We start from the raw sequence: 27,918 nt of genomic DNA, 5'->3' as shown, positions 1-27,918 counted from the left end.
AATCAAATGGCTTGTGTTGATTCCTTGTCTTACCAAAGTAGAGGAAGACCTTCCTCTCATTCCTCTCTATGTTGAGTTGGTCCTTGCACAGCAGTTCCTGGTGCTGCTGCTGTTTGATCGTTGTCACAATGTTCTCAGCCTCCTGCACAGGCAAAGCACATGCTATTGTTCAACCCCATATAAGCCATGACTAAAGCCCATTTCACATTGGCATGCTCCACCTGGGTCAGAACCTACTCGGGTCAGGACCTTGTGTCATGCGGGTCGGGCACGTGATTTCACACTGCTTTTGATAAAGCAGGGTTGACCTGGGTGACAGACACAAGTGCACAATGCACATATCAATGCCCTGGAAGCAGCTTCTTACGGACGCTTCCATCCAAGCTTCTCTGGCTTGAACCATTGGCCCAAATGTTGATTCATCCCTGCTGCAATCTGGCTCATGCTGTGGTGTCTCAATCAACAAAAATATAGCTAAACAGAATAAACAGAAATGTTTCTTGTGGAAGTGAAACCTTCACGCAGGCGTGGCTGTTTGCTATTGTGTTGGGTCAAGAACGGCTGTCATGCATTTTGTCTTGAAGTGGGTCACTGGAACCAGGGGTCAACCTGGGTACGACCCAGGTACATGGTTTCACACTATGCAGGCTTGAGGCCCGGATAGCCAGAACCCGGCTCCGAATCCTGGTAGGAGTGCTAGTGTGAAAGAGGATTTAGCTGTATTTCTTTTTCAGATACAATTGATGGCTACTGGGATCAAGCTACAGAGTTGAGGGCTTAGAGGGTGCTGGGTATTTCCAATGGCAGCTGGGATAGATGAGTCCCTGGAATCAGTGTTGTGGGAAAGGAAAGGGCTGATTATCAGTCACAGACTCTTACCGTGGAGGGCATTTCAATGCGATAGTTCAGATCTCCCAGCCAGAAGAGGTGAGTGAATCGATGGGTGATGTCAAAAGGATTCAGCTTCTTATCGCCGAGGTTAAGAAATCGCAGAATACTCATGTAGTTCTGATTTCGTCTGAAGGACAAGGCAGATAAAAACATTACTGCTAAAATGTTTGTGTAATTTTGTTGTACAGTATTTAGAAGTTTACTGGATTTATATCACCAAGGTAACAATAAAGACAAGACACAAAAAATAGTAATTTTGAATAAAGGCTTGGTCACACAAGCTTTTGTTGATGGCAACCAGCGGTTGACCATGGTCATCAACATGCCGTCAATGTGCTGTCAACTAGCCAGCAGCATTTTTCCCAGTTTAGGACAATGTTCTATTTTGCTGGTGATACAGTGTAGCAGCTTCCTTCCTTTGCTTTGACATGGCAAGAAACACAAAATACAATATCAGGTGAAACAAAAGGAAGACTATTTTTTTTGTTTGTTTTTTTAAACACTGACTGCATCCCTTGTATTTACCTGACCTTCTTCTCACTGCCAGAGGTCAGATGACTGTTAACAAAGCCAAACGAGGTCCCATTGAACATGAAGGACACACCCACTGCTCCTTTGTTACCTGAAAAACATATGCAGACTCTTAATCAGCTTGGTATTTTGGTAGTCATCAAAATCAATTATCAAAATGTTTAGCTTGGCACCCTGCTGGCCAGCTGGAACTTTGCAATGTACTTTTAATAGCATGTTTTGGTATAATGTATGATGGGGTGTATGACAATTTGGCAGGGCATTAACATGCATCAGATTAGCATTACAACAGCCAGGATTTTACCATAAAAGGAGTGTCTTTTGATATGAGCTAAAAACACTGAGGTCAAAATAAAGCACAGGGTCTTCAGGCTTAATGGCACCATTCATATTAACACAAAGACATCTCCTTCAGTTCTGAACTGCCTAGGATATAGTGATGAACTATCTCAATTTGAACCAAAGTGCTGATATGATATGTGATCAAGACCCGCAGTAGTGTGTGTTGTGTTCTCTGATGACTCACTCCAAAATGTCCAGATCTACTTGAGCAGACACAGTCGTCGGGTTGTTCGCTAGTCACGAAACAAGTTACTTGTAATCACTACAGTAAAGTATAAAAATGTAATATTGATAAGTAATCAGATTACTTTTCAGTAGTAAACAGACTATTTTTAGTTACTTTGGTTGGAAATCATGCTGCATTTGTAGTTTCAGAGCCACTGTGTGCAAATAACTTTTCCTTAAGTATCTGAATCATTTTTTTCTACCTTGTTAAAGATACTGGAAAATCATTGTAAAACTTTAGTTTCATGCTGTTTGTATTATCTACAGTGTTTATTCTTATTCTTATTCTTATTATTATCATCACACAGGACATTGCAGTGGATCCTGACTTACCGAGTGCATTGGCGATGCCCGTCTTCACACTGCTCTGGCACACATGGCTGATCCGGTTCTCGTGTTCAGGTCTTGCCAGGACAGCGATACGGATATTCCAGAGGGTATGGATAGCTATCTATACATGACAGAGACAGAGTGTCTGTTATAGTAAGAAGGATGGTGCTTGAGGGATAAGCAATTTGTAGTGCAGATGCTGTTGTATTGTATTATTTATACAGCACTGTTTTATTAAAGAGCGAGTACCTATGACATTTGTATTGTTTGTTTCAATTTCCCTTATAATTCTATAACATTTGTTCTGTTGCTCGTATATTGAGTTGTATTGTGGGGTCAAGGGATGCTACAGGCAGCCTTGGCAGTTCAGTAGCTATCAAGAAATAGCGGTGTGACGGTGGACCAATGTCATGATGCGTATCACGACATGCAGGTCACAAGACAATATGTATCACGATGCATGTCATGGTTTTGGTGGGATACTTGTATGATGCATGACCATCGATGCACGATGAAAAGATACATACCTACGGCAAGTTAAAAAATTTAAAGGGAAGTAATAATAAAAGTGGCGTTTGGAGCTCTTTGAGGTGCAGGTTTCTCACCGGTTTGAAGGCGATGTTGGTGATATTCATTAGAGCGTTTTTTAAAATATCCATCCACTCCCTCTCTCCCAGCTGGTCCTCCTGTGTTCCAATCACGTAGATGTCGTGTGGGATGTAGTCGGCAGTGTCGTCGCGGGTCTTCCCTTGACCCTTCGACAGGAACCACGAATTAATCTGAGAAGGAGGGTTGGCGTTTCCTGTTGAGGAGCACAAGTCAAATCAGACCAGTTTGCTGGATTGTCTGGTACTCCTAATTAATTAATAAATAGCAATCATACAAAATCTATACATACAGGAGATCTTGTGTGATCATACTGAGTTGGTCCAGATGAAAATGTGGCATAACATTGTAACTGCACAAGAGTTTATCCACATCTACTCTTATTGAGTTTTGAACAGAGGATTAGACTGGAGGGTAAAGGTTTAGCATTAACCTACCTTGCATGTCACTTACCTGTGTGACAATGACATCCATGAATTACTTAACTTGGGAGATATACAGTATGAAGGAAACGTCCTGTGACTGTAGACAATAAGACTTCCCTCAACTCACTTAACAACTCTTTGAAGAAATAAAATATTCTAAAACAAATCTTTTTGATTAGAAATTACTTTTTTTATATCTTTAAAAGATATTTGATAAAGGTCCCTCCAGATTCTATTTCAAAGGATCTATTGTGTCGTACATGGGAGCAATAGCCTCTCTGTATTTGAAACCCTGCTTTCCTTAGTTACAGTGCAAGCGGGTTAAAGATGCTCACCCATATTCCAGGTGCCTATGAAGATGGTGATCATGTCAGGCTCTGATTTGTCTGAATGTTTGTTCTTCATCTGCTGAAGGAGCTGGCAGAACCCTTCCCGCTTCTGAAATACCAGACACCTCACGATATAACATACAGTACAGTGATTCAAGCAATTACAAATGCAAGCCTTCCACAGCAAACAAAAGTGAGCCATTCTAACATGTTGTGGTCTGATTAGCTTTAGAAATTGACTAAGAATACCTTGGATCAATTGAGTATAACTCCATAAGAGAAGCCACAATACAACATATCTAGCTTTGTCCATGTCTCCATAATTTACAAAATCTCTAATAGGCTTTTAAAAAGGTCCCCTATTTAAAGCTACCAAAACAATTCAATTATCTACACATGTCTCAAATATGCTGTTTAGAAAGAAACACATGTTATAGCAAACATGTCTTTTCATTCATTTTAAAAGATATCTGGTACTACTATAGGTTAAAGGAAGTTTCAATGTTCTCTGCTTTTTTTCACAAGAAATACATTGCCCTTCCCAGGTCTTTTCACCCCAGCAGTGTCTTCTGAGTCATAACATGTTACTGGCTGAAAGCATGCCAGTCAATATGGGAAGCAGCTGACTGTTCATGACAGGAAAGAAGCCATTGAAGAGGTGGGGGCACCCTCCAGGTGAAATAACCACGCAAGTGAAACTCTATCTGAAAGCCCTGATATCAAACACAGGTTTCTTTATCCATGTGTACTATGTTTTAAAATAAAAATGCGTGTTTACAATAACTCCAATTGTAAACATTTATAATGAATGGAGGTGCACACTTGGTAACATTCAAGATACAATCTATCTAAATGCATATTACTGCTGGGGAGACTTGGTTTTGGTAATTACTCTATATTTACATAGTAGTTAGTAAATACATGGGTGCTTACACATAATTACAATACTATCATGCATAGTTACACTGTACTTAATGTGTCAATCTTTTGTACAATATATGTAATTACACAATTATATAGGGTTAGGGATAGGGATATATCATGCAAAAAAAAGTACACATCAAGTACATTGTAATTATGCATAATAACATTGTAATTATGGGTAAGTACACATGTATTTACTAAGTAATTACCATGTAAATACTCAGTAGTTAGAGACACTTAATGTAAAGTGTTACCTTCTTTACTACCCATAGTGGCATTGGATATAAACCATGTTCTTGATTTTGCTTTTTAATTTTAGAAGTTGAATTAGAGTCTGAGAATTCACCTTGGAATCTGCAAAGATATATTCCTTCTTCTGTGTTTTCTCCTTTTCTGTTTCCACCGTTATCATCAGCTTGTTGGGGACCTTCTGGGACTTAATCAGCTGCAAGACTGAGCATACCAGCAAAACAGAGTAGAAGAAAACTGAACCAAAATATTGTCTATCTCCTAAGGTACCAATGATGATGAGTTCTCAACATGCATATATTGTTTTTTTTAAAAAAAGGTTTGAAAACTGACAAAGAAATACATGTGTTATCTTTTACAATACACTAGGGGGCTGGCTACATTCTAGTTCCCTTTTTTTCCATATTGCATTGGTATTTTAGTTTAAAAAAAATGCAAGTTTTACTAGAACAGGAAACAGATGTGTAAAGCTGATATGCGTATAACAGAAGAACACGATTTTAAATTGTTTCATAATACCTTTTAAAGTCAGCTTGAACTTCTTTGAGGATACCAATTGAAAAGAGGCAGTATTTGCTACTACATACTTTTATTGTGTGTGTAGAATTTGTCCTCTGGTCCATCTTTGGATTTTTTGACAATGACTTTCCCAGTCTCCACGTCAACCTTCAGCTGTAATTTTCCTGTAAGCCCCAGTGAATCCACTTTCACCTGTAACAACAGAACAGAGGGTTCCATTTCATAGACCTGCTACTAGAGCAGCTCTGCTGAGTCACAACTAGGAGGCTCCACTGGGAGGGATTAGTATAAGAGTTATACCCGCTCGTCCCAGTGCCTGTCATCAGTCCTCTCTCAGACCCACAGTGCCCCCTTCTGGTATACCTTCTAAACACACTAACAAATACTTACAAAACTGGAATCAAATAATTGAATTATATATATATATATATATATATATATATATATATATATATATATATATATATATATATATATATATATATAAGCATCAAGTGGTTTGTTTCTCATTTTATACTACTAATAGTTAAAACAAAAAAAAAATGGATTCACCCTGCTGGGATGACACTGGAATGACAAAACTGTTGATTACAAGTACACAATGATTCTAACCCTTTGGCACACAATTTCAGTAATTTAATTTAACATTTAAAACTATTTATTTGAACTCTATGGAGTACAAAAACATACCAAGAGAAAAACACATGTGTATTCTAGAGTATAGCAGAGGTTAGGAAACTTAACAGTAGAACATATACATAGTGACCAGAGGAGGTCTAACTCCTACTATACTCTATTACACAGTGATGCTGATCGTAATATTGTTGACATATTGTTAATCGTGATACTGGGGTTAAGGTCTGATACATTACCTCGAAGGTGACTGGAGGAATCACTGAATTTCGATGGCCTCCATCATAGCCAACAGACTCAAACACAGCACTCCTCGTCTACAAAGCAAAAAGCAGTGTTGTGAGAACGGCAATGAGCAGGGTGGACAGCATTGCTATCAGAGACAGTGCCAGTGCTGGAATCAGGGGCATTGAGCAGAGTGGAGAGCACTTCTATCAGAGATAGTGTCAGTGCTGGAATCAGGGGCAAAGAGCAGAGTGGAGAGCACCTCTATCAGAGGCAGTGTCAGTGCTGGAGTCAGGGGCATTGAGCAGAGTGGGGAGCACTTCTATCAGAGGCAGTGCCAGTGCTGGAATCAGGGGCATTGAGCAGAGTGGAGAGTACTTCTATCAGAGACAATGTCAGTGCGGGAATCAGGGGCATTGAGTAGAGTGGAGAGCACTTCTATCAGAGACAGTGTCAGTGCTGGAATCAGGGGCATTGAGCAGAGTGGAGAGCACTTCTATCAGAGACAGTGCCAGTGCTGAAATCAGAGCTTGAGAGCACAAGATTTCATCAACAAGTATACTGCATAAGAATGTCTCAATATGTTATGCAATTGGACTCTTATTTCAGTTTCCTTATTAACATTTTGCTGTTCCTTTAGAGAGTTATATGGTTCTGTATGAGACAGCAAGGTAGAGTCCTATATAATGATTATATGGTATTTATTATACAGTATATTATATATTATGATATATTATTATCTTATATTATTGGCAGGCTAGAATCTGAATACTGTCTAGTTGTTTAACACCAGGAAATTATGCAGGATTATAATTTACTTTGTACTGTGAAATAAATAATAATAATTACATGCACCATACTGGTTTACAGATATACTCCAATATTGTACCTAAAAAATAAAGGCATAAATCACTATCAGAATTCTTTTAAAATCTCAGTGCTCGACTTCATAGTCAGATTTATATGGATTTTAAGTCAAGCCGCCTTACAGAATAGACTGGTTCCAGATTGTAGAGAATCACACCATTAATTTTAATAGGGGTTTGGTCGGAACCCAAAAATCTGAGGGTACCAGTCCCTTGTAAGCATTATATAAAATCCTGAAGGTTTTGTGAGAATTACCTTTTCTTCTATAGCCTGAAGCAAGCTGTGCAGCTCCCCCACCTTGGAACAGATGCAACCCAGATTTGCATCAGTAGAAATCTGCAACCAACAGTAAAATGCAGCAGTGTCAAATTATCGTTTGTTGATTGAAAAGGCAGGGACGTTTCAAAATCATATATAATGCCCTGCCTATTTTATCAGAAGGATTTCTCCATAACCTACCTATGTTACTTTACAGTAGTGCTGCACAACACTATAGCACCCAAATGTTATTTAGTGAGGGACAGAGCACTGTAGCATAGTACAGACAGTCCTTGGTGATATATCTGTCAAGGAATCTGGGAGCGCCAGCAGTAGACCTCTCTCTCAAAATGCATTGAATGAAATTAGCAAGGTGTGGGACACTGAAATAACCAACCTTCTGAAAACATATTTTCAAAGCATTTACTCCAGTTTGTAATTAGCTCCTATTTTTTTAAAATTATTATTATTATTATTATTATTATTATTATTATTATTATTTTTTTTTTTTTTTTTTTTTTACAAAACTAGAACCAAAAAAAAATATAATATAATAATATATAATTCAAAGTTAAGCATAAAAAGTTGTTTGTTTCTCATTTTGTAATACTAATACCTTTTTAAATATATGAGTTTAATTGTATTATGCAGTGCGCAACCTTTTGGAATTGCATGACCAGATACAAGCCAGTCATTAAAGTCAAGGATGGCCTTTAAAATGAAGATACACTTCAGAAAGAATTCATTAATTGAAGTAATACACAAGTGTAAAGCCCCGACCATCTCCAGTGGAAAAATAAAGACTACAAGGCTAATAAAATATAAAATCCCTATCTGAGTATTTTCTGAGAGACAGAAATGAATCTGAAATGCCCTTTCCAATTTCAACCCCACATATTCCCACTATAATCAAGTGCGAGTTATGGCTCCTCTGCACAAAACTATTTTTTACTTACCTGATGTAATTGATGTAATTAAAAAGTGATTTTATCTTTCTCTTGTGTAAATAGTTGTATACTTTGCCACTTAGAAATACCACACAAGTTGATTGGCAGTCAATAATTATACATCCATATACTGTATAGCAACAGAAAAGTACTCTTAAGTCTAAGGTGAGTCCAGCCTGTTGTATAAGGTGTTATACAATGCAAACATTAGCACTGTTTTGTTTTATCTGTTTGTCAGAATATAATGTAGATGACAGTTCTATCTGAGGTTTTAAGCCTGGACTGGTTCATAAAATGTCCTACCTGGTTTTTAGCTCGTCCTCCCCCAGGAGAGAGCTGCTGATCCATCACTTTCTGGAGGCACTCCAGTGTGGGCATCGTGCGGCCAATCTCACTATAAAACAACATATTGATCAGCTGTGAAGCTACAGGACATCTCACTACAACACAACACATTGATCAGCTGTGAAGCTACAGGAAATCTCACTTTAAAACATTAGTTTACCTACCGTAAACCTGGTTCCCTGAAAGAGAAGATGGCCACCAAAACATTGTTATGGGATATACGCCTGCCTATTGGTAGGTGTCACTAAGCTCTTTCTATCCAAGCTGCCTATAGGCCTCCTCCCCTCGGTGACCCCCTCGGTCCCGCCTACCGAGGGTACATAACCGTCAACGGGGCCATGGCAAGCAGAAATAGCCACTAGGTATACCTTCAGAGTGGAAGATGATCCACCAGCCTCAAGCAGATCTTGCAGAAACTGCAAGATGACAGGCATGGGACAAGAGATTGGATCATGACCGTTAGTACAGTATCAATCTTGGAAATATTTCCTCTTATAGGCGTACAGCGACCTAGTGGAATGTGCCCTAGCATTCTGCAGTGCACCCACAACTGCGTCTGACAGCCCTAAGGCTGACCAGTGGTACCTTTCAGGGGCTAGACCCATAACTGGAGCCTGCTCGGCTCCGGGTGCCAGAGCATGCCTCTTGCCTCACTGAGAAGATCCAGGCGAAGAGGGATCTCCCAGGGCGGGCCGTTCAATAGCTGGCACAGGGTCAAGAACCAGATTCTCCTAGGCCACATGGGGACTACTCGGAGAACTGATCGCTGACCGGACCTTTTCGAGAAAGGCCAGGAGTAATAGCAGAGGAGGGAATGCGTAAAGGAACGCTCTGGGCCATACGTGGGCTAGGGTGTCGATGCCGAGTGGACCACCAAAGTGGTGAAGGGAGTACCACAGGGGCAAAGAGTCGTCTTCTCTGAGGCGAAGAGATCGACCTGCACCTGAACCATTCCCAAATGCGTTGCACCACCTGAGGGTGGAGCCGCCACTCCGACGGATACGGACCCTCCCTCAAGAGGAGGCCGCCTGCCCGATTGTCCATTCCCGGGACATGCGCCACCCGAAGGGACAGCAGGTTCCGTTGGGCCCAACTCAAAAGCCTGAAGGCGAGGCAATGTAACCCCAGGGACCGAAGGCCACCACTGATGTGTTGTCGATGCGGATCAACACATGCCCGTTATGCACCACGGGTAGGAAGCGCTGGATGGCAAGGAATTGGCCTGCAGCTCCAGCATTAATATGCAGGGATGTCCAGTGGCCTGACCAGGACCCGCTGGTTGAGTTGGAGGCGTCCATCGTTACTACCCCGTGGTTGGAAACTACTCCCATTCGGACTCCTTCCACCAGCGTAGGGCCACCGAGCAAGCAAAACACAATGTCAGCCGACGTCTGTCATGCTTTGGATGCAGGTGAAACGCATTGAGCCACGCTTGCAGCCTGATGGCTGATATCTCTGTGGCACAAGACAAGGGGCACCCTCGATCCATGTTGAAACAGGGAGAGTTGGTGCTGGAGAGGTGCTAGTCTGTCGTCTGACAGGTAAGCTTGCTATTAATTGGCTCTAGCATCGTTGAGGGTGAAACTCAGTCTCAAACAGATGCTTCATCACAAATAGTTGTGTGGGCCACTGCTGGGCAGATCAACTAATCATACAGGCAATTCATCACCTCCGCAAGGGAGCGAGGGTGGCATCCATGCACTTTGAAACATGCGGGGGTAAGGAGAGGCTGAATCACCGCATGGAAAACATAGGACTCTCCCCTGTAAGGCGGAGCGGAGATACTTCCTGTGCGCTGGACCCATAGGAACCTGGAACACATTCTTTCAGACTAGTGTGATAACTCATTCGCAGGGCAAAAAGCCTTGCAAGCCACCATACGACTCAACTGTGTATTGTAGCACTCGGGCACCAAGGATGCAGACGCACCAAGGACACTGAGTGAGGTAGAATACACTACTGGTGCACAGAAGCATCGGGGACACTGAATGTTATTGACATGCTGTTGCACCAAGCACCGAGGCATGGACGTGTGAAGTCAACACAACCCTTGATAGCGCATAGCAAACCCTGGGGTGGATACACAGCTCGAGTGACTGCTGTAGGCAATCAGAAGAGCAGTACCGGTTAGCGCATGGTGCTGCACCATTTTTTTTTTTTTTTTTACTGCAAAGGCAGTAATAAGATCAAAATACAGGCTGATACACACAGCCATTCAGCTATGGAAGAATACATTCACCATATCAGGCAGGTACCAAGTAGGCAGGCTAAAATAAGCCTGCTGATTTAACTCAGCAGCAGGACCCTGCAGAGTCCCAGTAGATGAATTACGTTGCTACTACTTTTTCTTTTTAAACTGCAAGGCAGTAAAGAAAAACAGATATACACACACAACTGCAATTGTGAGGGTAAAATAACAGTCACCAGGGCAGCGTGTGCGACTTATATATATATATATATATATATATATATATATATATATATATATATATATATATATATATATATATATATATATAAACAGCGCGCCGAGTAGGCAGGCTGAAAACAATCTGGCGGACTCAACAGCGGGACACAGCAGTGGCGAAGCACTATGTGCACTGTGCGACCCAAGCACCGTGCGCAGAGTACTGTGCACTATGTGCAACGTTACCATGTAGCACTGCGTTCCCACACTAGCCCCAGATACCATGTGCACCGAGTGCCATGAAGCACCGGGTATAATGCGCACCGAGTACAGCGTGCACCATGTGCACCGCGTACCATGCAGCACCGAGTCCCATTCGCATGAGTGCACTAAGCACGGGGCAACAGGTACTGTACAACACATTGAGCAGCTGTGAAACTACAGGAAATCTCACTATAAAACAATACATTGATCAGGTGTGAAGCTACAGGAAATCTCACTATAAAACAACATATTGTTTGTATTGCCGGGATTTATTATTTGGTCACCAGACCTGGATTATAAATAAAAGCACTTTCCAAACCGGATTACAATTGTCTGTGATTACTTCTGCACTGCATCACCTCTACACCGGTTCACAATCACCAGCCACTTTTCCACAAGTACATACACATATGTATTTTTTTTATATATTTTTTGATTCATAACAGTAGTACCACATGGTTTGCAAATCCTATAAATACTGTACTCTGTAAGGTCTAATTTTCCAGTGTATTGAATATTATTTAGGCAAGACTTCTCTTGGGTGGCTAGAGGTTTGATCTGCTGACTTACTGACTTTACAGTGAAGATCATTCGACAAGTTAAGTTGATTTAACTAAACAGTTTTTCTGATTTAGAAATCGAAGACATGTGTACATCTGATATTATATGATATATAAAACAAACTTCCAAATCTGAGAAAAAGCAGAGAAAGACTTGTTAAATAATATTTTTTACAAAATGCCCCATATGTAGCTTGTTTTAGCAACACATTTTAAACACTGCATTGCTAAGTGATATCTTCACCAAGGCATGGCTACAGTGTTGGTCTTGAGAACGAGGGACATGTGACTGATGGATGCATGGCAGGCTTTTATGTGGGACTATTTAAGAAAAGAGTTGAAGAGAAAGCAAAAAGGCAAAACCTATTAGAAATCCAATTACAAGGCTTAAATGTGGTTATCAATGTTACTTTCCTAACTCACCATGATGTACAGTAATACATTTTTATAAACATATCCAGTTTACACTTATGCTCAACCTTGGGGCGATTACACTCAGAGACATGGGCTTTCTTTATTTAGTCTGGAACAAAGAAGAATCAGGAGGCATGACTGAAGTCTTAAAAAGAACTAATACTTTAATCACAGTAGAGAAACCAGGACCGGAGGACACAGCTGGAAAGTAAACGAAAATAGACTTAGGACAGATGGTCATGGAGTCATGAGGGTGTGGAATGGGCTACCTAGTTATAGAATACCTTTAAGACCGAACTTGACAAAGTTTTGAAATCTATCAGCTATTCCTCGTTCGTACATTTTCTTATGTTTTTATATGAAAGTAAAGGAGTAACTGCATTTGTTCAGAAAAATATAAGCCTGCTTATCTGGGCCATTATGAGATATTAATTTACTACATCCCTAATGCAGAAGCAGGCTGTGTTGTTATGTCAATGGGAGCCTTTGTAGCATTGTTTATTCAGCCAGCATGATAAGTGGGAGATATATTCCACTTGTGCTCCCATATTGTTTCTGTATGTGTTGCAGTAAAAAGAAACAGCTAAATCTCTCACTTGCCCTCTTATACTTCCCCTACCCTGACTCCTGATATTTGATCTAGCCTTTGAAATAGGTTTTCGGCTACAACTGAAGCAGTCAGCTAGGAAGTGTGACTAATGTAATATTCTGACTTCCTCTTTCCACTCAGCTTTAATTACCAGTTTCAAAAAGGCCAGTTGTACAAATCAGTCGTTTTTTGATCTTGTAGTCATGTAGTTTAAAGTTATTCCAGATAACTCTACTGTAGATGCCCCCCAGCTTGCTCCAGTAATGTACTAACAATCTATTCCACTAGTTATTAGTGTTCAGTGTTCATTCTCAAAGTGTTGCCTCCATTCTTTAAAGGACAAAATAACACATGGAGCGTGATTAAAAGAACTCCAATTATAGAACTTAGTTGTCTGGTTTTGGTTTTGTAAAATGATCGGATGTTTTACTTCTTTAAAGAAAAGCGGAGTTAATTATGACTAAAAGATGCATCAAGATTAGTTGGAGACAATCATTTCCCACACTCATATTCTATCCATGAAGTATTTCTTCCAGCCCACACACTTTAATTACTGCTTATAGTAATTGTCTCTGCCAAAATAATTCAATAAATCTCATGTTTCATACCTTCATTTGCTTCAGAGGTCTCGAAAGTGCAGATTTGAAATAAAAGCATGTGACAGCAAATGCCTTTTGACCTTTTAAAATATATTAAAATAAAACAGCTGGAAAGCCTCACTGAAACTAACTGTGTGATTGATTGATTGACTGATGGTTAAAGCTGTAGAAAAGCACCTGAGCAGGTTTGTTACGAAGCTGATACAAAATAATGGGACCTGTGTGGACTGTCTCAAAAAGGGTTAAAGTTTCGCTAACACGTTACATTACATGTCTCTAATTAATGTGTATTTACGTATGCAGTTACATAGTAAATACATGTGTACTTACATATAATTACAATGTTATATGCATAGTTACAATGTACTTAATGTGTAAATCTTTTTGTATGAAGTATATAAGTACACAATTGTATCAGAAAAGGGTTAAGGCTAGAGTTAGGGTTAGGGGGTTAGGGTTAGGATGCAAAAAAGAATGACGCATTACATACCTTGTAAGTATGCATAACAACATTGTAATTTTGTGTAAATACACATGTATTTACTAAGTAACTTCTATGTAAATACTCTAGGTACATTAGACAAACTTAATGTAAATTAAAATGTATTTGTTTCTGACCAGTTAGAGTAATAAGAATGTCACTTCCACCTGGTTTCCACTGCCTTTCCCAGGTATAGCTGAGCTGGACAGTCTGTGTGAGGTGTAGCTGCAGGATGTTTCCACAGATGCTCAGCTACACATCAGACAGTACAGTTTCGTATCTCATATGCGACGGGGCCAAACCGTGCTGTGCTGAAGAACGTCATCGAAAGGTGTGTGCTTATTTACCAAATGTGCCTGTCGTCAATGTCATCAGATGTTTCACCTAGGTCATTTTCCACCGCTTTCTCTTACTGTATGAGGAAACCTCATGAATAACTCTACTGACAGCTGTCAATTTTCGTCCATCTTCGATGTTTGCATGTATTCAATCAATCCCACAATCTAGCATGACCTGCCACTTCCACACTATGAACTTTACTGCCACACTACTACTTCCTGGATCAGCTATACCTGACAAAATTACACTCAAACGCAGACAACCATCTTTAACTACACCTCACCCAGACAGTTTAGCTCAGCTATACCTGGGGAAAGGCACACTTAGACAGTTCTGTATTGACAGAGTGCCTGTTTGTTCTCCACCCCATAAACTCCCAGAATGCATTGTGTTCAATGGTTACCTGTTCAAGTTCTTGCAGAGCCCCATGACCATTTTTTTCAGCTGTGGCAGGTTAAAGTTGCCACTCAGTACTTGCTCGGCGTCAGTGTTAATGTTAATCCGGAAGTATTCCTGGATGGACTTCAGATGCTCCTCTGATAGGCTGCAAGGATAGAAAATGGAAGTGTATGTACAGGTAATTGGACTTTGAGAATCTAGTTTTATAGCGGTTGTTTTTAATCACAAAGATTGCATGAAAACTCTTCTCAAACAGATTCTCCCGTGGTGTTGCCCACTGCCTATGTTGTTCATGTCATGATGTACTTACTTGCTGGTGTCAAAGCTCTGTAGTCTCTGCAGGAAAGTGTCCGAAAGGGATGATCGCACAATTTCTGTGCTTTTCGCAGCTTCACTAGAAGCCTCTCTCCCTTCACTGACTGAAATAGCCGTGGTAAAGTTCCGAGGTGGGAGTTGAGGAGGGACGTTTATTGGCTCTGAGGAACACAACCAAGATATTGAAGAGGTGGTGCGCTATTAGGGTTTACAGAGTAGCATCTTCCAATTGACTGCAGAGACAGGACATCAAGCCACATTCCATAATCATACCACATATCTAACCAATGGTCAACAAACATAAAAGTCTAATAGGGGAGAAAAATCAGTCAAGGTGATAGCTTACAGGGGAAGTCTCATTCAAATCGTATTTATCTTACCTCCCTAGATTAATGATGCACATTTTCCTATTCTTGGCACATCCTTCTGGCTATGGGTTTGTGTAAACTTACAGTATGTACAGCCCCTAATGAGTCCTGTGGCTAACATGAGTGTGAGCAGGTCGCTTCTCCTCCCCAGAATCTCACTAGAAAAGGATGGTGTAGTGCGGTCGAGAGGTCACCTCTAAATTTGTGCACGTTTACCCTAAGCAAGGACTGACCAGAGGCAAAATTCAAGAGATGTTAAACTAGATGAAACAAATTGGTTTTACCTCAGTTTCATAGTCGTTGACAACAGTGGCTCATCCCATAGGTCATTCAAAAGCAATGGTTCACCACAAAACATTTTAAAAACGAGATCCAAGCTTGACACCTTTTGTATTCACATTATCCCTTTAGTAAATTAATAAATAAATAAATAATAACAGTGTCTGTCTCAGTTACCCTAGTGGAACCCCATTAGAATATGTCTGTATGAGTGACCCCAGTGGAACCCCAGTATAATTTTGATGTTTGAGTGCTCTTATCTGTAGAGTAGCCCTCCTCTCCACACTGCACTGTTACCTGGCTCATCCTCTGGTTCTTCTGCCCGCTCCTCCTCACTCGGCACTGGAAACTGCAGGTTTGTCACTAGTCCCATATTCTCTTTGGAGTAATACTCCACCAGATCACCAATGACTGAGAAGAACCGAATCGGCACTCCCTCCGAAGCCTGGAGACAAAACACCAATCACAGGTTTAGGGTGTCAGGTACAGACTAGAGTTACAGGTGGACCAATAGAATGGCTCTAGTGTGTAACGCAGTGCTAAATCAGTAGTGGATTTTAGGTGTTGCAGGTCGTGAGTTGGGGAGTCAGTGGTTATTGTGTTGCGTTGCAAAGTGAAAAGTGAAGTTTAATGGTTCAATATATAAACTGGCAGCTCTCCCTGCTCTGGGTGGGTGTTCGGAAGTGGAGAAAGGGAGAGCGAGAGGAGGGATTCATTTACAAACAGAAAGATATAGGAACAGTAAAGGTGATCGCCCAGCCTGACCTATATTGTATTTTTGTGTTCGTTATTTGTTTTATTTAAAACATTTTATTAACTCTGTGAGCAGTGTTTGTTTAAATTTTTTACTTATTTTTGTATTTAAAATAAAAACGGTGCAAGCTGCATTTTTGGACTGCAGTACCTGCCTGGTCTGTATTTGTTCCACCTTCTGGCCTGACGTCACCGCAACACCATTTCCTTCCACAGTGGTATACAGAGGCTATCATCTATAATTAATCATACATTCTATATTTACAATGTCAAGCACACAAGATAGCTTAGCAGTTATTTTGGTGGTATTTAATTGTTATGTATGACAATGTGTGAAAAGATGTGGGTGTGAAAAAATGAAAGGTTTAGTACTGATAACATTAATACTAATAAAGTGGAAATAATGGAAAAAATTGTGAGATACATAATGCATAAAAGTTTAAAGATTATGAGTGCAGTGGCACAAAATAAATATGAGTAATAACCTGTTCTTGTTCTTTACGTTTCCTCTTGTTATTAACAACTTGGGTTAACTAAAGTCATTGTAATTAAAAACGTCACTATTTCATGTGCCATTAACCATGATAAACTGTGGATTATTTTCTTACCTATTCGACACGTATCTTTGTTTATGCCTTTGTAAACATTTCTTCCATTGATACTTGTTCGATAATAAGATTCAGTTGTTAATTTGGCAATTGGATTTGGTTTGTGTCCTTTTATTACGCATAGTTCAAACAGTTAAAATGTTTGTTTTGCATATGGTTGTCATGAGTTCCTTGGTGTAAGATTTTAAATACTATATTAATAATTTTATAATTCGCTTGTTATAAGTAGGAAAGATAAAATCCTAAATGATCTCCCAGCCTGCGTAACTTCGCACACAACCAAAAGGCCTGTCTGTGTAACAAAGGATAAGATCTGGTTCTTTTGATGGTTCAAAGGACCTTTTGTTTTGTAAGTGTTGTTACCAGGACACCTTGGGCTAGTGCCTGCTTCTATCATATAGATAAGATAAGAAACTGGTTTATTTTATGATCTACAGTATTGTTACCTCGGGATGAGAATCCTTTGTTCTTTGTTAATTAAAATACTGTTTATGCTCACAGGTACAAGTGTCAAGCCTCTACAGGTTCGATCTTCATAGTTTGGCTGGGAGACTCCCAAGAAGGGGGGTTGGTTTTGCCTTCTATTTCAATCTATGTATTTCTTTAATCTTTCATCAAGCTCACCTGAAGGCGCTGAAGGGTCAAACCTAAAGTATTATTTTGTTTGAAGATTTTTCCTTGCAGTTTGTATGTTGTTATGTTCTGTACTGTGTATCATTGTTTTTTCCTCATTTCCGGATTTAAACTGTTTTTATGGAAAATCACATCAAGAGCACTGGAATTATTTTTTTTTTTTTGAGAACTAAACTAATCCTATTTTTTGTTATTACGTTGAAGTCTGATTTTGAAGTCCCGCTTACTCAGACAAAAGTGTCTGTTGAATCCTTTGGAAAAAAGGTTTTTAGTTCAATTGGAAGATGATTCCAAATTCTAAGTAACACAATAAAAAGAACAAGGAAGTAATGGATTTGGAAGTATTGGTAGGCTGTTCTTTATTTTAGACATGTAATAAATGAATTGTAGTGCCAGAAACGTTTAATAGTGCCGCACAATTTTCGAAAGTTTAGTGAATAATGAGCGAGTGCGAGTGTTACTTTCCAATTATCTTTTCTGTAAAGGGGAGCTTGCGGCTTGTTGACACCCACGCAAGGATAATTTTAAATATGTGCTGAGCTTCAGCAAACGAAAAGAGGAACAGAATGCAAGCATGAAGAGAAGTGGCAAGTCCTCCTGAAACAACTCAAGCCTGAATCTGCACATTGTTAAGGTAGTGGTTATGCTGGATGTGCTACAGTATACAAAATGTAACAGTTAACTTGTAGCTTCACAAATATATAAATATAACAGGGTTACAAGAGCCTCAGTGCTTGTTGGAGGGCAGTCAGTTAAAATACTGTAGCAAGACAGTGACAGCGAGTAAAGCACAGACAAGTGCAAAACTCCACCTTGAGCTTTATTGAAGAAGCCAAAATAATACAAACACAGTAACAGGAACAATAATCTTTTTACATGACGCAAACATACAGCCACTGGGCAACTCAAAATAGAGGCCTTTACAGTCCTGGGGTCCCCAGTCCTAAACCAACACCCCCAAGTGAGCCATTCAGAACAAAGTCAAATTGCAACATTTGGTTTCCAGTTCTGTCTTCTATTCAAATATATATATTTAGAAATACCAAAAGAAACTTAATACAATTTGTACCTACATGACTACCCTAACTAGCTATTCCCCTGTCCCATTCATGGATATTTAGAACACACAAATGCCTCTTAATGGGTCCATCAGGAGACCATACATCCTTTATTACTCAGGGGTGGAATCCACCTACCAAAGGGTACACATATATCAACTCATTTTCAAAAATTGAGAATACTGAGAAAGAATGCTAGCTTTCTTTTTGTATTTATTTAGCACCATTAAGTGTTTACAAGATAGGACTGTCTGGCAACATGAAGACCACAATGGCCTGTCACACCAAGACAAATCAGACTTCAACAACTTACTTGTTCAACCACTAACAAATGTTCAAATTCACATCATAAAGATGAACTTATCCACACGGCTGCACAGTCATGCTGTTAGTTTTGTATATAGAGTGATGCGATAGCCAGTCTAGATAGTTATGGAAATGTGTTCTCTGCTGAGGTGGGGCAACTAGTGTTCGTCTGTGGTTTGTATTTTCCCTGATTGGTCAAAATTCTAATACTGGTCATACATTTTGTTCACATCTGTGTAAGAAGAAAAGAAGAAATTAATTGTGAATGGAAAGCAAAAGCAATGTAATTGCATACTTAATAATTACTGCTTTTACTTTTGTTTTTTATAAAGAATAGATTACTTATGATGAATGTACTACTAACTAAACCACCTCCCGTCACTGCATTTACAATCACTTCTAATAATAAAGCCTACAGCCTCACCAGACTATCATGTGAATAGTTCTGTTCTATGCAAATTACAACCAGAGATTAATAACAATGAATGCACATTTCACTTCTTTCTTTATCATTGTAAAGGTTATTTATAGTATTAAGCATGTATTTTATTCTGTTTTGTAGTCGCTGTTAGGGAATAATATTGGTATTTATATTTGGCTATTGTACTGTATAACATAATAATAATGCATTAGTGTAAGGGCAATAAGGCAGTGAAACATGCATCTGAATTACTGCTGCTTTTTGCAAGGGAATGGGCATACTTGTACCAATACATTAATCAGCTCTGATAAGGGCACAGTGCCTAAAAAGTATACAATACTGCATTAAAACAAGATATGAGAAGCACAACTAATACTACAATCTTCCAAGGTGTATACTAACAAGCAGCAATTGCCAAGAGGAAGTGCAGTACAATTCACACATACACAATGTTATCGTTTATTTAAATAGTTAACCACAAATATCACCTTAAGAGAAAACCAACTAACTTTCAAGAACGTTCTAAGCAATTCAATACTATTACAGCCTTTTGCTTTTCTCTAAATAATAATAATAGGAAAACCCCAATCAGACTTAATGTACCTGGTTAATAGCAGTAATGAACTATAACAGTGCATAATAATGCAATTCAGTTAACAGTATGCACTCTGCAGAGTTGTGGTCTTATGTTGCTATGAATCTTAGCCTACACCTCTTAAAACAGAACCAGTAGAAAATCTACTGGAAGCAGCCTTTTTAGGATTTCTTATTTCCAGTATTGTTAATATATACTAACACCCCCCCCCCCCCCCCCCCAAAAAAAAAAAACTGCCTATAGTTTATCATCAGGGATGAAGAAAGACAAATGTTTATATTTCATTGGTCCTGAGCTTCAAGAAAAGGTGGCTAGTAACTGTGTGAAAAAAAAGAAGAAAGAATTAGAAACCAAGTAAAAAGTAAGAGAATTATTCACATGCGGAAACTCAATCACTTTTACCTTAACAGTTAAAGACAGGACAGTCCAAACACTGGTAGTTTTTAATAAGGTCAACTATTGCATTGCAAAACCGTATTAAATAATACTTAGAGTATCACATTGGTTACTGCTTGCACAATTCTCTGTGGTGTGGTGAAAGGGGACATTACGTCTGCATGTGCATGGAGCTCTTAGATAAATTGATCTAAGTAATTGTGCTAGAGGCCTTTTCACAGAAAAATGTTTCATTAACCTTTTGCCCTTTTCAACTGGAGGTGTGAGTTTGAGTGTCAAACCCTTAGTGAAAATCACCAATCCAGATCATTACTGCGATGCGCTCGCAAAAGCTGTTGGGGGAAGCTGAGCTGAGCTCACAGAGCTGTTTGGGGAAGCTGAGCTGAGCTCACAGAGCTGTTTGGGGAAGCTCTCATGATAATATATTATAAATATGTTACAAATAAAAAACAAGCATATATATGTAGCACTAGCTCCATGAATGCAGCATAAGTAATGTGCTGCCTGCTGCTCTTAATTGAGTATCAGAATACCTGGCCAGGTTAATTTAATTCTCTGTTCAATTGCTAAATAAGTAATTTTCTTCTCATTTTTAAAGTGGGCCTTTCAGATTCCATAAGGTAAAATTAGGTGAAGCTATTTCAATTTACTGTTAACTTTTGGTAGGGGTTTATCTCTGCACTGGACTTTCTCTCTTGTTTTAACTGAGGATCTTTTCTTTAATTGCCTCATGGACATTCTATTTAGATTCAGGTGTTTTCCTTAATTGCCTTCGCAAAGGTCTTATTGGACTTGATGTATCATTGAGTCTAAGTATCTTAATTGGTGGCTCTTTAAATAGGACTATTACTGCCTGGTGTGGAGGGTGGTTCCTTTTTTCCTGGGGTGATTCTTTTTTGGGTGTGGGTTTTTGTGGATGCAGAGTGTTAGAAGAGGGGGTTTGCTGGTCTGTAAAAGAGAAATCAGGAAGCAATAATCTTTTGGTTGTTAGAAACAGTATTTTCTCTAATCTGCCATTTTTCCAGTTTAAATTAACCAGTTATCTAATCTCCTGCCAAACTGAAACTATCCACATCGTTCAAATTGGTTATATGGATCCTAAGAGCAACAACAGTGACTAATCCAGTTATCATCATCACTTTTTGTCTTCTTACCTGCTTGGAAAATCCAAGCTCTACAGGACCAAGGAAGAACTGGGTGAGATCCCCTGATGGGGAAGAATCTTATTTTTTTTCTGCTGGATTATCTGGGCTGTTCTGACTGTTTTGGCGTATTATCCTTTTTGTTTAGTTATTGGGGATTAACAAGCACCCAGCCCAGAAGTTATTTTTGTTTTGTTTCAACTTTTCTGTTTCAACTACATTTGCAATACGGATTGGATAATATTTTGGGACTTTTAAAGTATTGGTGGTTGTTTCACGGACATTTTTATTTATTTTTTTTTTTTTTTTTAAGGACTGCCTGATGGACTGTGGTAAACATTTTGAATGGTTCAAATGCTGTCTGTTTAAAACTCACGTACTCCAAATGTTTGCTACATCTGTCAAGTATAATATTCCATGCATATTCAATAACATCTGCTATTTGAACTCTGGTGTTGCCTTCTGGTTTAATTGTCTTCCTATGTTCTATTTGTTGTAAACAATCCTGTCTTACCCCCAGTTTTTCTTGGTTCTGTCGTGCAATCCTACTGCTTTAGAGATTTATATTGTTCAGGGTAGTTTATTTGTATTTCCACCAACAAATACTGGTTATTGGATGTTGCTTAAGGATTGGGTTTGTTACAGATACATATCCATGTGTTGGTGATACTGGGCCCCATTTTCCACTGTGCGGTACTGTTTACAGCCCAGCTCATTTGAAGAAGAAACGGAATTCACACACTTGCAGTAACATCACCAGTTTCTGATTTTGTGCTTCCTCTTTAATAGCATTTAACTTTGTACCCCACATCCTCTAAAACAGCCAAACTGAATTAAGTGAATGGAATCCTATTTAAGCTTCTGTGCTTCCTCTGTTAGTGATTTAAGTGGTGAAATGTTTTTGAGCGGAACTGAGCAGCCCTTTTGCCATATTGGAAATAAGCTAAACCATGAAAAGAAACTCCTTTACAGTCAATTCTCATTAGGAGGAATCTAAAAAGGTGATCTCATCAGGAGTCTATGCCAAATAATAATCTTGTAGGTGTAAACTGTCATTTATTTATTCTTCTTACAGGATCCAAGTGTTTCTGCCTCGACAACATGAAAGTAATCCATCCTCAGAACTCTATGCGGAAAAAAGTGGCTGTGTCCTAAGGTGCAATCATTTTAGCCATGCTATTCAATTTTTTTTTCACTTCAGAGACATGGAAAATTAGACAGACATAGATACATAAATGAGTTTGAGTGCAGAGAGCTGTGGTTCTGTGCAGAGCAGTGCTGCGTTTGACTGCAGAGAGCTGTGGTTCTGTGCAGAGCAGTGCTGCGTTTGGCTGTGTGTTTTTACAGTTCTGCTGTGATCTAGCGGCTGAGTGTACATGTAAAGCTGGTGTAGGTTGTTTTTTTTTTATAGCCGACATCACAGTGTGCGTGGGAGTTATGACCGATTTGATATGTATCGGTAAAGCAGGAGGTGGAGTCTTAGCATCTGATATTATCTGGTTGTACCAGCAGTTTAATTGAGGCAGCTATGAAGGCTTTAATGGAACACCCAGACATGACAACCAGTTAGGGTATCCCTCTATTCCACTGAAATACTGTACTAGCACCAGGTTGCTTTTGGTCACATTGGGTGACATTACCAGGGTCCCATGCACAAAAATAGCTCACCTACTATTTCAAGTTAATGTCATCCTGGAAACAACATTACGAGATTATAAGAATGTGCTTAAACCCTTGATCTTTCTTATCTACATTAATGACCTAGACCGGGGGACAGTTAGCTAGGGGGAATGGCCAATGCAGAGGCCCATGATATTCAAAGAATGTATATTGCATACAGAGCTAGGCTAGCACTGGTAGAAGAATGGAGTTCAGTCTCTGCTGCTTCTGAAAGTATTATGTATTTGCTCAAAATAAAAATAACGATCAAATAAATGCTGAAGAACAGTAAATACCACAGTATGTAATGCAGTTAGTGTTATGGAAAATATTTCTGATCAAATATTCAATAAGGGTATGCCAGTATATAAGAACAAATTACTTTATGCAAGCAAGGTTAATGCCCTGCTTTTGAAAATTTTAACTTCAGTTTTATAGAATATGCCTTTTATCACCACGGCAGCATGTGGTGTGCAGGCAGTGTTGCTGTCTTCACACCCAATAGACCAGTAAAACACTGCTAACAACACTTTACCATGGGCATGACTTGCAACTCTCAATTCTGCCACTGCCTCTCCTGACTTTTTCACACAGCACAAATATAATTGTGCAAGATTCTTACAGGAGAAACTGAAAAAGGCTATTAATCCAGACTTGTCCTTCCGTTCAGTGGCATCAATAATGACAAGAAACAAACTACATTTAAATAAGTACATTTTAAAAAATACATAAATATAGTGCATGTCTTGTTTATTTATACAGGAAACTGGGATTTAATTCACAGTAAAAAAAACAAAAAAAAACAACAACATTCTACACAATTTAGATCATCCAATTATGTTCCCTCACTACAGCACTTCCCCAAATGCACAATAGTCACTTTAATTTGTGCTCTGGATGCAAGAGGTCAAAGAGTTTTTTTGAGTATCATCTTGTCAGAAGTGGAGTATTTTAACTGATCAACACACAATTCAGCACAACTAAAAGTCTGTTTGAGAGGGGCCCTGACTGATTGGTGTATTTTCACTGTTCACAGCTATGTAGGGCATACAGGACCTGTAACCAGTGCCATTGACTCATCTTTCTTGAGCACTAAATTCATAATTCAATTATTAAATAATATCCCATTACACTACACAGCAATTCTGCAAAAATGTAATTTAATAAAAGGTGAACTTTAACAAGGGGAAGTGATTGTAGGCGCAATGTACAATGTTGTTGCTTTCCACAATACACGACTAGTTAAATGTTAATGTGCAAAACAAAAGACATTAGTGTCTCAACTGTTCACGCTAATTCAAACATAACATTTCAACAAGGACTGTACACGAAAGTTGGGCCGCATTTTCAAAGCGCTTCCTCCATTCCTTAATTAACTCCTATGACGTGAGAGTGCTGAAGAGAACTCTGATTGTATTAATTTGCTGTTTTGGTTCTAGTTTTGTAAACATTACAGATGTAAATGCTTTGAAAATATGGCCTGTAAGCCCCCTAGAAATTTAAAATGCAGTTCAATACAAAAAACAGATTGGTGTCTGAAGAACATTCGGAATAGTACAATGTAAGTGTTAACTAGAGTTACGTATTTGAAATGACCTTAAAATAGTCATATCGGCACACCTCTGATAAACTGCAACTGCCAGTCAGTGTGTGTAGTAAAATATATTTAAATACAGGGCTAAATATAGTCTCAGATGTAAGTATTGGTAAACTGTTCCCTACCTGAACAGAGAGCTTGTGTTCTTCATTGGGAAGAATTCTGTAGGTGTAGACGCAGTTCTGGAAACTAAGAACAAAAAGAAAAGATTTGTCATACTTTAACAAAACACTTACTGACACATGTTTCAGAATACATTTATATACACTTACACTGGAACACACTTGATATTTAAAAAGATATGCATTGAAGTGCATGGGTGAAGCACTGTGCATTGAAGCCTGTACAGCACTAATATGCTTCTCCACCTCTGAAAATCAGCCTTAATGGTGCTTTTAAAAGCCTTTTGATGGAATGGTTAACATGCATGGCAAAAAAGGAAGTCTGCAGAAAGAACGGAGAATTACTCATAACACACATTTCGGACTATTAATTGGGAAGAAATGACATACAGTAAACTTGGCCTTAGCTAAAGCATTAAGACCACCTCTGTATAAAGACCACCTCACAATTAAGGGCACTTTTTACAGTCCCTTTGATTGTATTGATGGCAATACAAAGATATTAAAATAACTGTAGCTAACAAAATAGTTCCATAAAATGTCTCCACCATGCGCATCTATTCATTTTAAACATCTCAAATGTGCAGTTCTGAAAGAACCATGATATATCCAAGCATGGATTTCCATTTCAAAACCTTGTGGCAGGAGCCACACACACTGATGCGTTAAATGCATCACCTGTTTATTCATAATTCTGACTAGCAGAGCTTGGCCAGGCAATGTTTTTCTTTTTTATTATTGGCTCGTCTCTCCTTTTCTTTGTGTGTTTGTCTTACATAGTTATTCCTGTCTCTTATTTTTAGAGCTTCTCAGGGCATCTATATGTTTCCATTCAATTGGTTTGTTTTACTTGTTTTTTTCATTACCCTTTTACTGGGGGTTTTACAGTAATTAATTGTTCTTGCTCCTTCTTTCCCTCCACTAGTCACCTGATGGGGGGAAGGCCTTTAGTTCCTGTTTCCTGTTTTTAGGGGGGGTAAGAGAAGGAAGGTGTAGAGGGTGTGGTTGTTGCTCACCTTTTGTTTGTTAGGATTTTTTGTTGTATTACTATACTTTTTGTTTATTTAGCAAAATAGTTTTTGTTTTTCTCTTGTCAACTATCCTAACAGCACAGGCTGCATTTTTCTTGACCACCAGTTTTTCCCTGCATACCTTTTTTGGTTTGGGGTTCTGTTTGTTTTTGTCAATTGTTTTTAAAGGATTTCCAACAACTGCATTGCAGATTCACAGAACCAGTGCTGGATCAAGAGCAGCCAGGGTGAGATCTTTCTCAATTGTTTTTCTATTGGATTACAGGTTTTTCTGAATGGCCATTCGTGTGATTTATTTTTGGGATGTTTGCATGAGGATTTTTCTGGGACATTGTTTTGGTGATTTTATATATTGCCTTCATAGTTTTGTTTGTTCGGGACGGTTACTGTGCTTTATTTATTACTGGTGATATTTATTGCCTTCCAAAACTGTGCTATTGGATGCTGTTCAGACAACTTGTGTCCATTTCCTCAGCAGCAATAAATGTATTCTTGGTAGCCTCTGTTTGGCCCCCTTTTTATAATTATTTTCGCTGTGGCAATTTACTGCTATTATTAGTCAACTCAACCTGATACCTTGTACAGCACTACCTTAAAGCAAACTTGGTTACAAGCAATGATTTTAGACTGTCTTGAACTTCTTGTGCCATTTCACCTGGAGAAAAGAAGTCGTCCCTGCCCCTTTACTGGCTTCTTTAACCAATCGGCTGCTTCCCTGACTGATTGATATGCTTCCAGCCGGTAACATGCTTTGAGATTGAAGACACTGCTGAGGTAAAATGATCTAGGAAGGGGAAGTTCAACCAGATAACCCAAGAACAAGGCACAGAAACCGAGAGCTTCCTCTAACCTAAAGACATACCAGATATCATGCTTTAAATTGAAAATACGCATGTCCTATATGCATGTTTTTCTGATAACAAACAAGCTGAAACTTTAAATTGAAAATACGCATGTCCTATATGCATGTTTTTCTGATAACAAACAAGCTGAAACTCGGAGCAACTGATTCAAATTCAGCGCCGTTTTGAGACACGGGCGAGGGGAGGAGCCAACAGCACAGCAGAACAACACAGTTAAATGAGGCAGTCTTCCCAGCGACAACGAGTGGGAGAAGTACAGGCGTGGAAAAGTACAGAGCAGTTTCGAAGCAGTTTGAAAGCAGGCTGACAGCTGCAGAAGAAACTAAACTTCCAAAAAAAAAAAAAAAAAACCCTCAACATGGTCTTCAAGCCAGTAATCTGTGACACCTGCTTGATGTGGGAAATCCGAGAAAACCCAGCGGAGCTAAACCAAGTGTGCGTAAAGTGCCGCGCGATCCAGGATTTGCATAAACTAGTAAGTATGCAAGAAATGGAGCTGGAAGAAGTGAGACAGCAACAGGATCTTGAGGAACTGGCACACCCACAATTCATGGAAGTCTGCATCACCCCTAACAGACTGAAAGCCACCAGGGAGATAGAAGGTCAGAACAGCTGGGTTCAGGTAGGCAGAAGCAGGGAAAAAAAGAAACTTCGTCAAACACAACCACCAGAAATCAAAACAACCAACAAATTTGAGTCACTTCAGAATTTTGATGAGCAGAACCAACAACAAGAGAATGAAAGGAACAACATCCAAGACCCCATTGACAGTGGTGACCAGACAGCAAAAAGAAGGGAGGTCATGATTGTTGGGGACTCCATATTGAGAAACACAGCAAGTTCAATTCGCAGTTTGGACCCCTTTACTACAACAGTGTGCTGCCTTCCGGGAGCCTCGGTCAAGCACATCACTGAGAACGTGGACAGGCTCCTAGAACAAACAGGAGATGACCCGGTAGTAGTCGTCCACATCGGTACAAACAACATTGGAAGAGACAGACCAAAATCCCTGCAAAACAAATTCAGAGAGCTAGGAAGGAAATTAAAAGAGAAAACCAAAACTGTGGTATTTTC

The 27,918-nt window shown here is 39.3% G+C and overlaps 1 protein-coding gene across 1 annotated transcript in view; it reads right to left on the bottom strand.

Annotated features, from left to right (window-relative positions):
- inpp5d (inositol polyphosphate-5-phosphatase D) overlaps positions 1–27,918 on the bottom strand; it is a 56,233-nt gene that overhangs the window by 16,460 nt on the left and 11,855 nt on the right. The window contains exons 2-16 of the mRNA XM_041264086.1: positions 24,954–25,017; positions 15,958–16,105; positions 15,009–15,174; positions 14,703–14,843; positions 8,605–8,695; positions 7,352–7,432; positions 6,244–6,321; positions 5,440–5,563; positions 4,950–5,056; positions 3,686–3,788; positions 2,925–3,121; positions 2,323–2,440; positions 1,417–1,513; positions 880–1,018; positions 34–142 (exon numbers count right to left, since the gene is read on the bottom strand). Coding sequence (XP_041120020.1) covers positions 34–142; positions 880–1,018; positions 1,417–1,513; positions 2,323–2,440; positions 2,925–3,121; positions 3,686–3,788; positions 4,950–5,056; positions 5,440–5,563; positions 6,244–6,321; positions 7,352–7,432; positions 8,605–8,695; positions 14,703–14,843; positions 15,009–15,174; positions 15,958–16,105; positions 24,954–25,017 — 1,763 coding nt within the window. The remainder of the gene's footprint in view (positions 1–33; positions 143–879; positions 1,019–1,416; positions 1,514–2,322; positions 2,441–2,924; positions 3,122–3,685; positions 3,789–4,949; positions 5,057–5,439; positions 5,564–6,243; positions 6,322–7,351; positions 7,433–8,604; positions 8,696–14,702; positions 14,844–15,008; positions 15,175–15,957; positions 16,106–24,953; positions 25,018–27,918) is intronic.

This window comes from Polyodon spathula, chromosome 11 (genome assembly GCF_017654505.1).
Source record: "Polyodon spathula isolate WHYD16114869_AA chromosome 11, ASM1765450v1, whole genome shotgun sequence".
Lineage (NCBI taxonomy): Eukaryota > Metazoa > Chordata > Actinopteri > Acipenseriformes > Polyodontidae > Polyodon > Polyodon spathula.
Note: the sequence above shows the minus strand (reverse complement) of the source record. Positions and strands in the feature narration are given on the sequence as shown.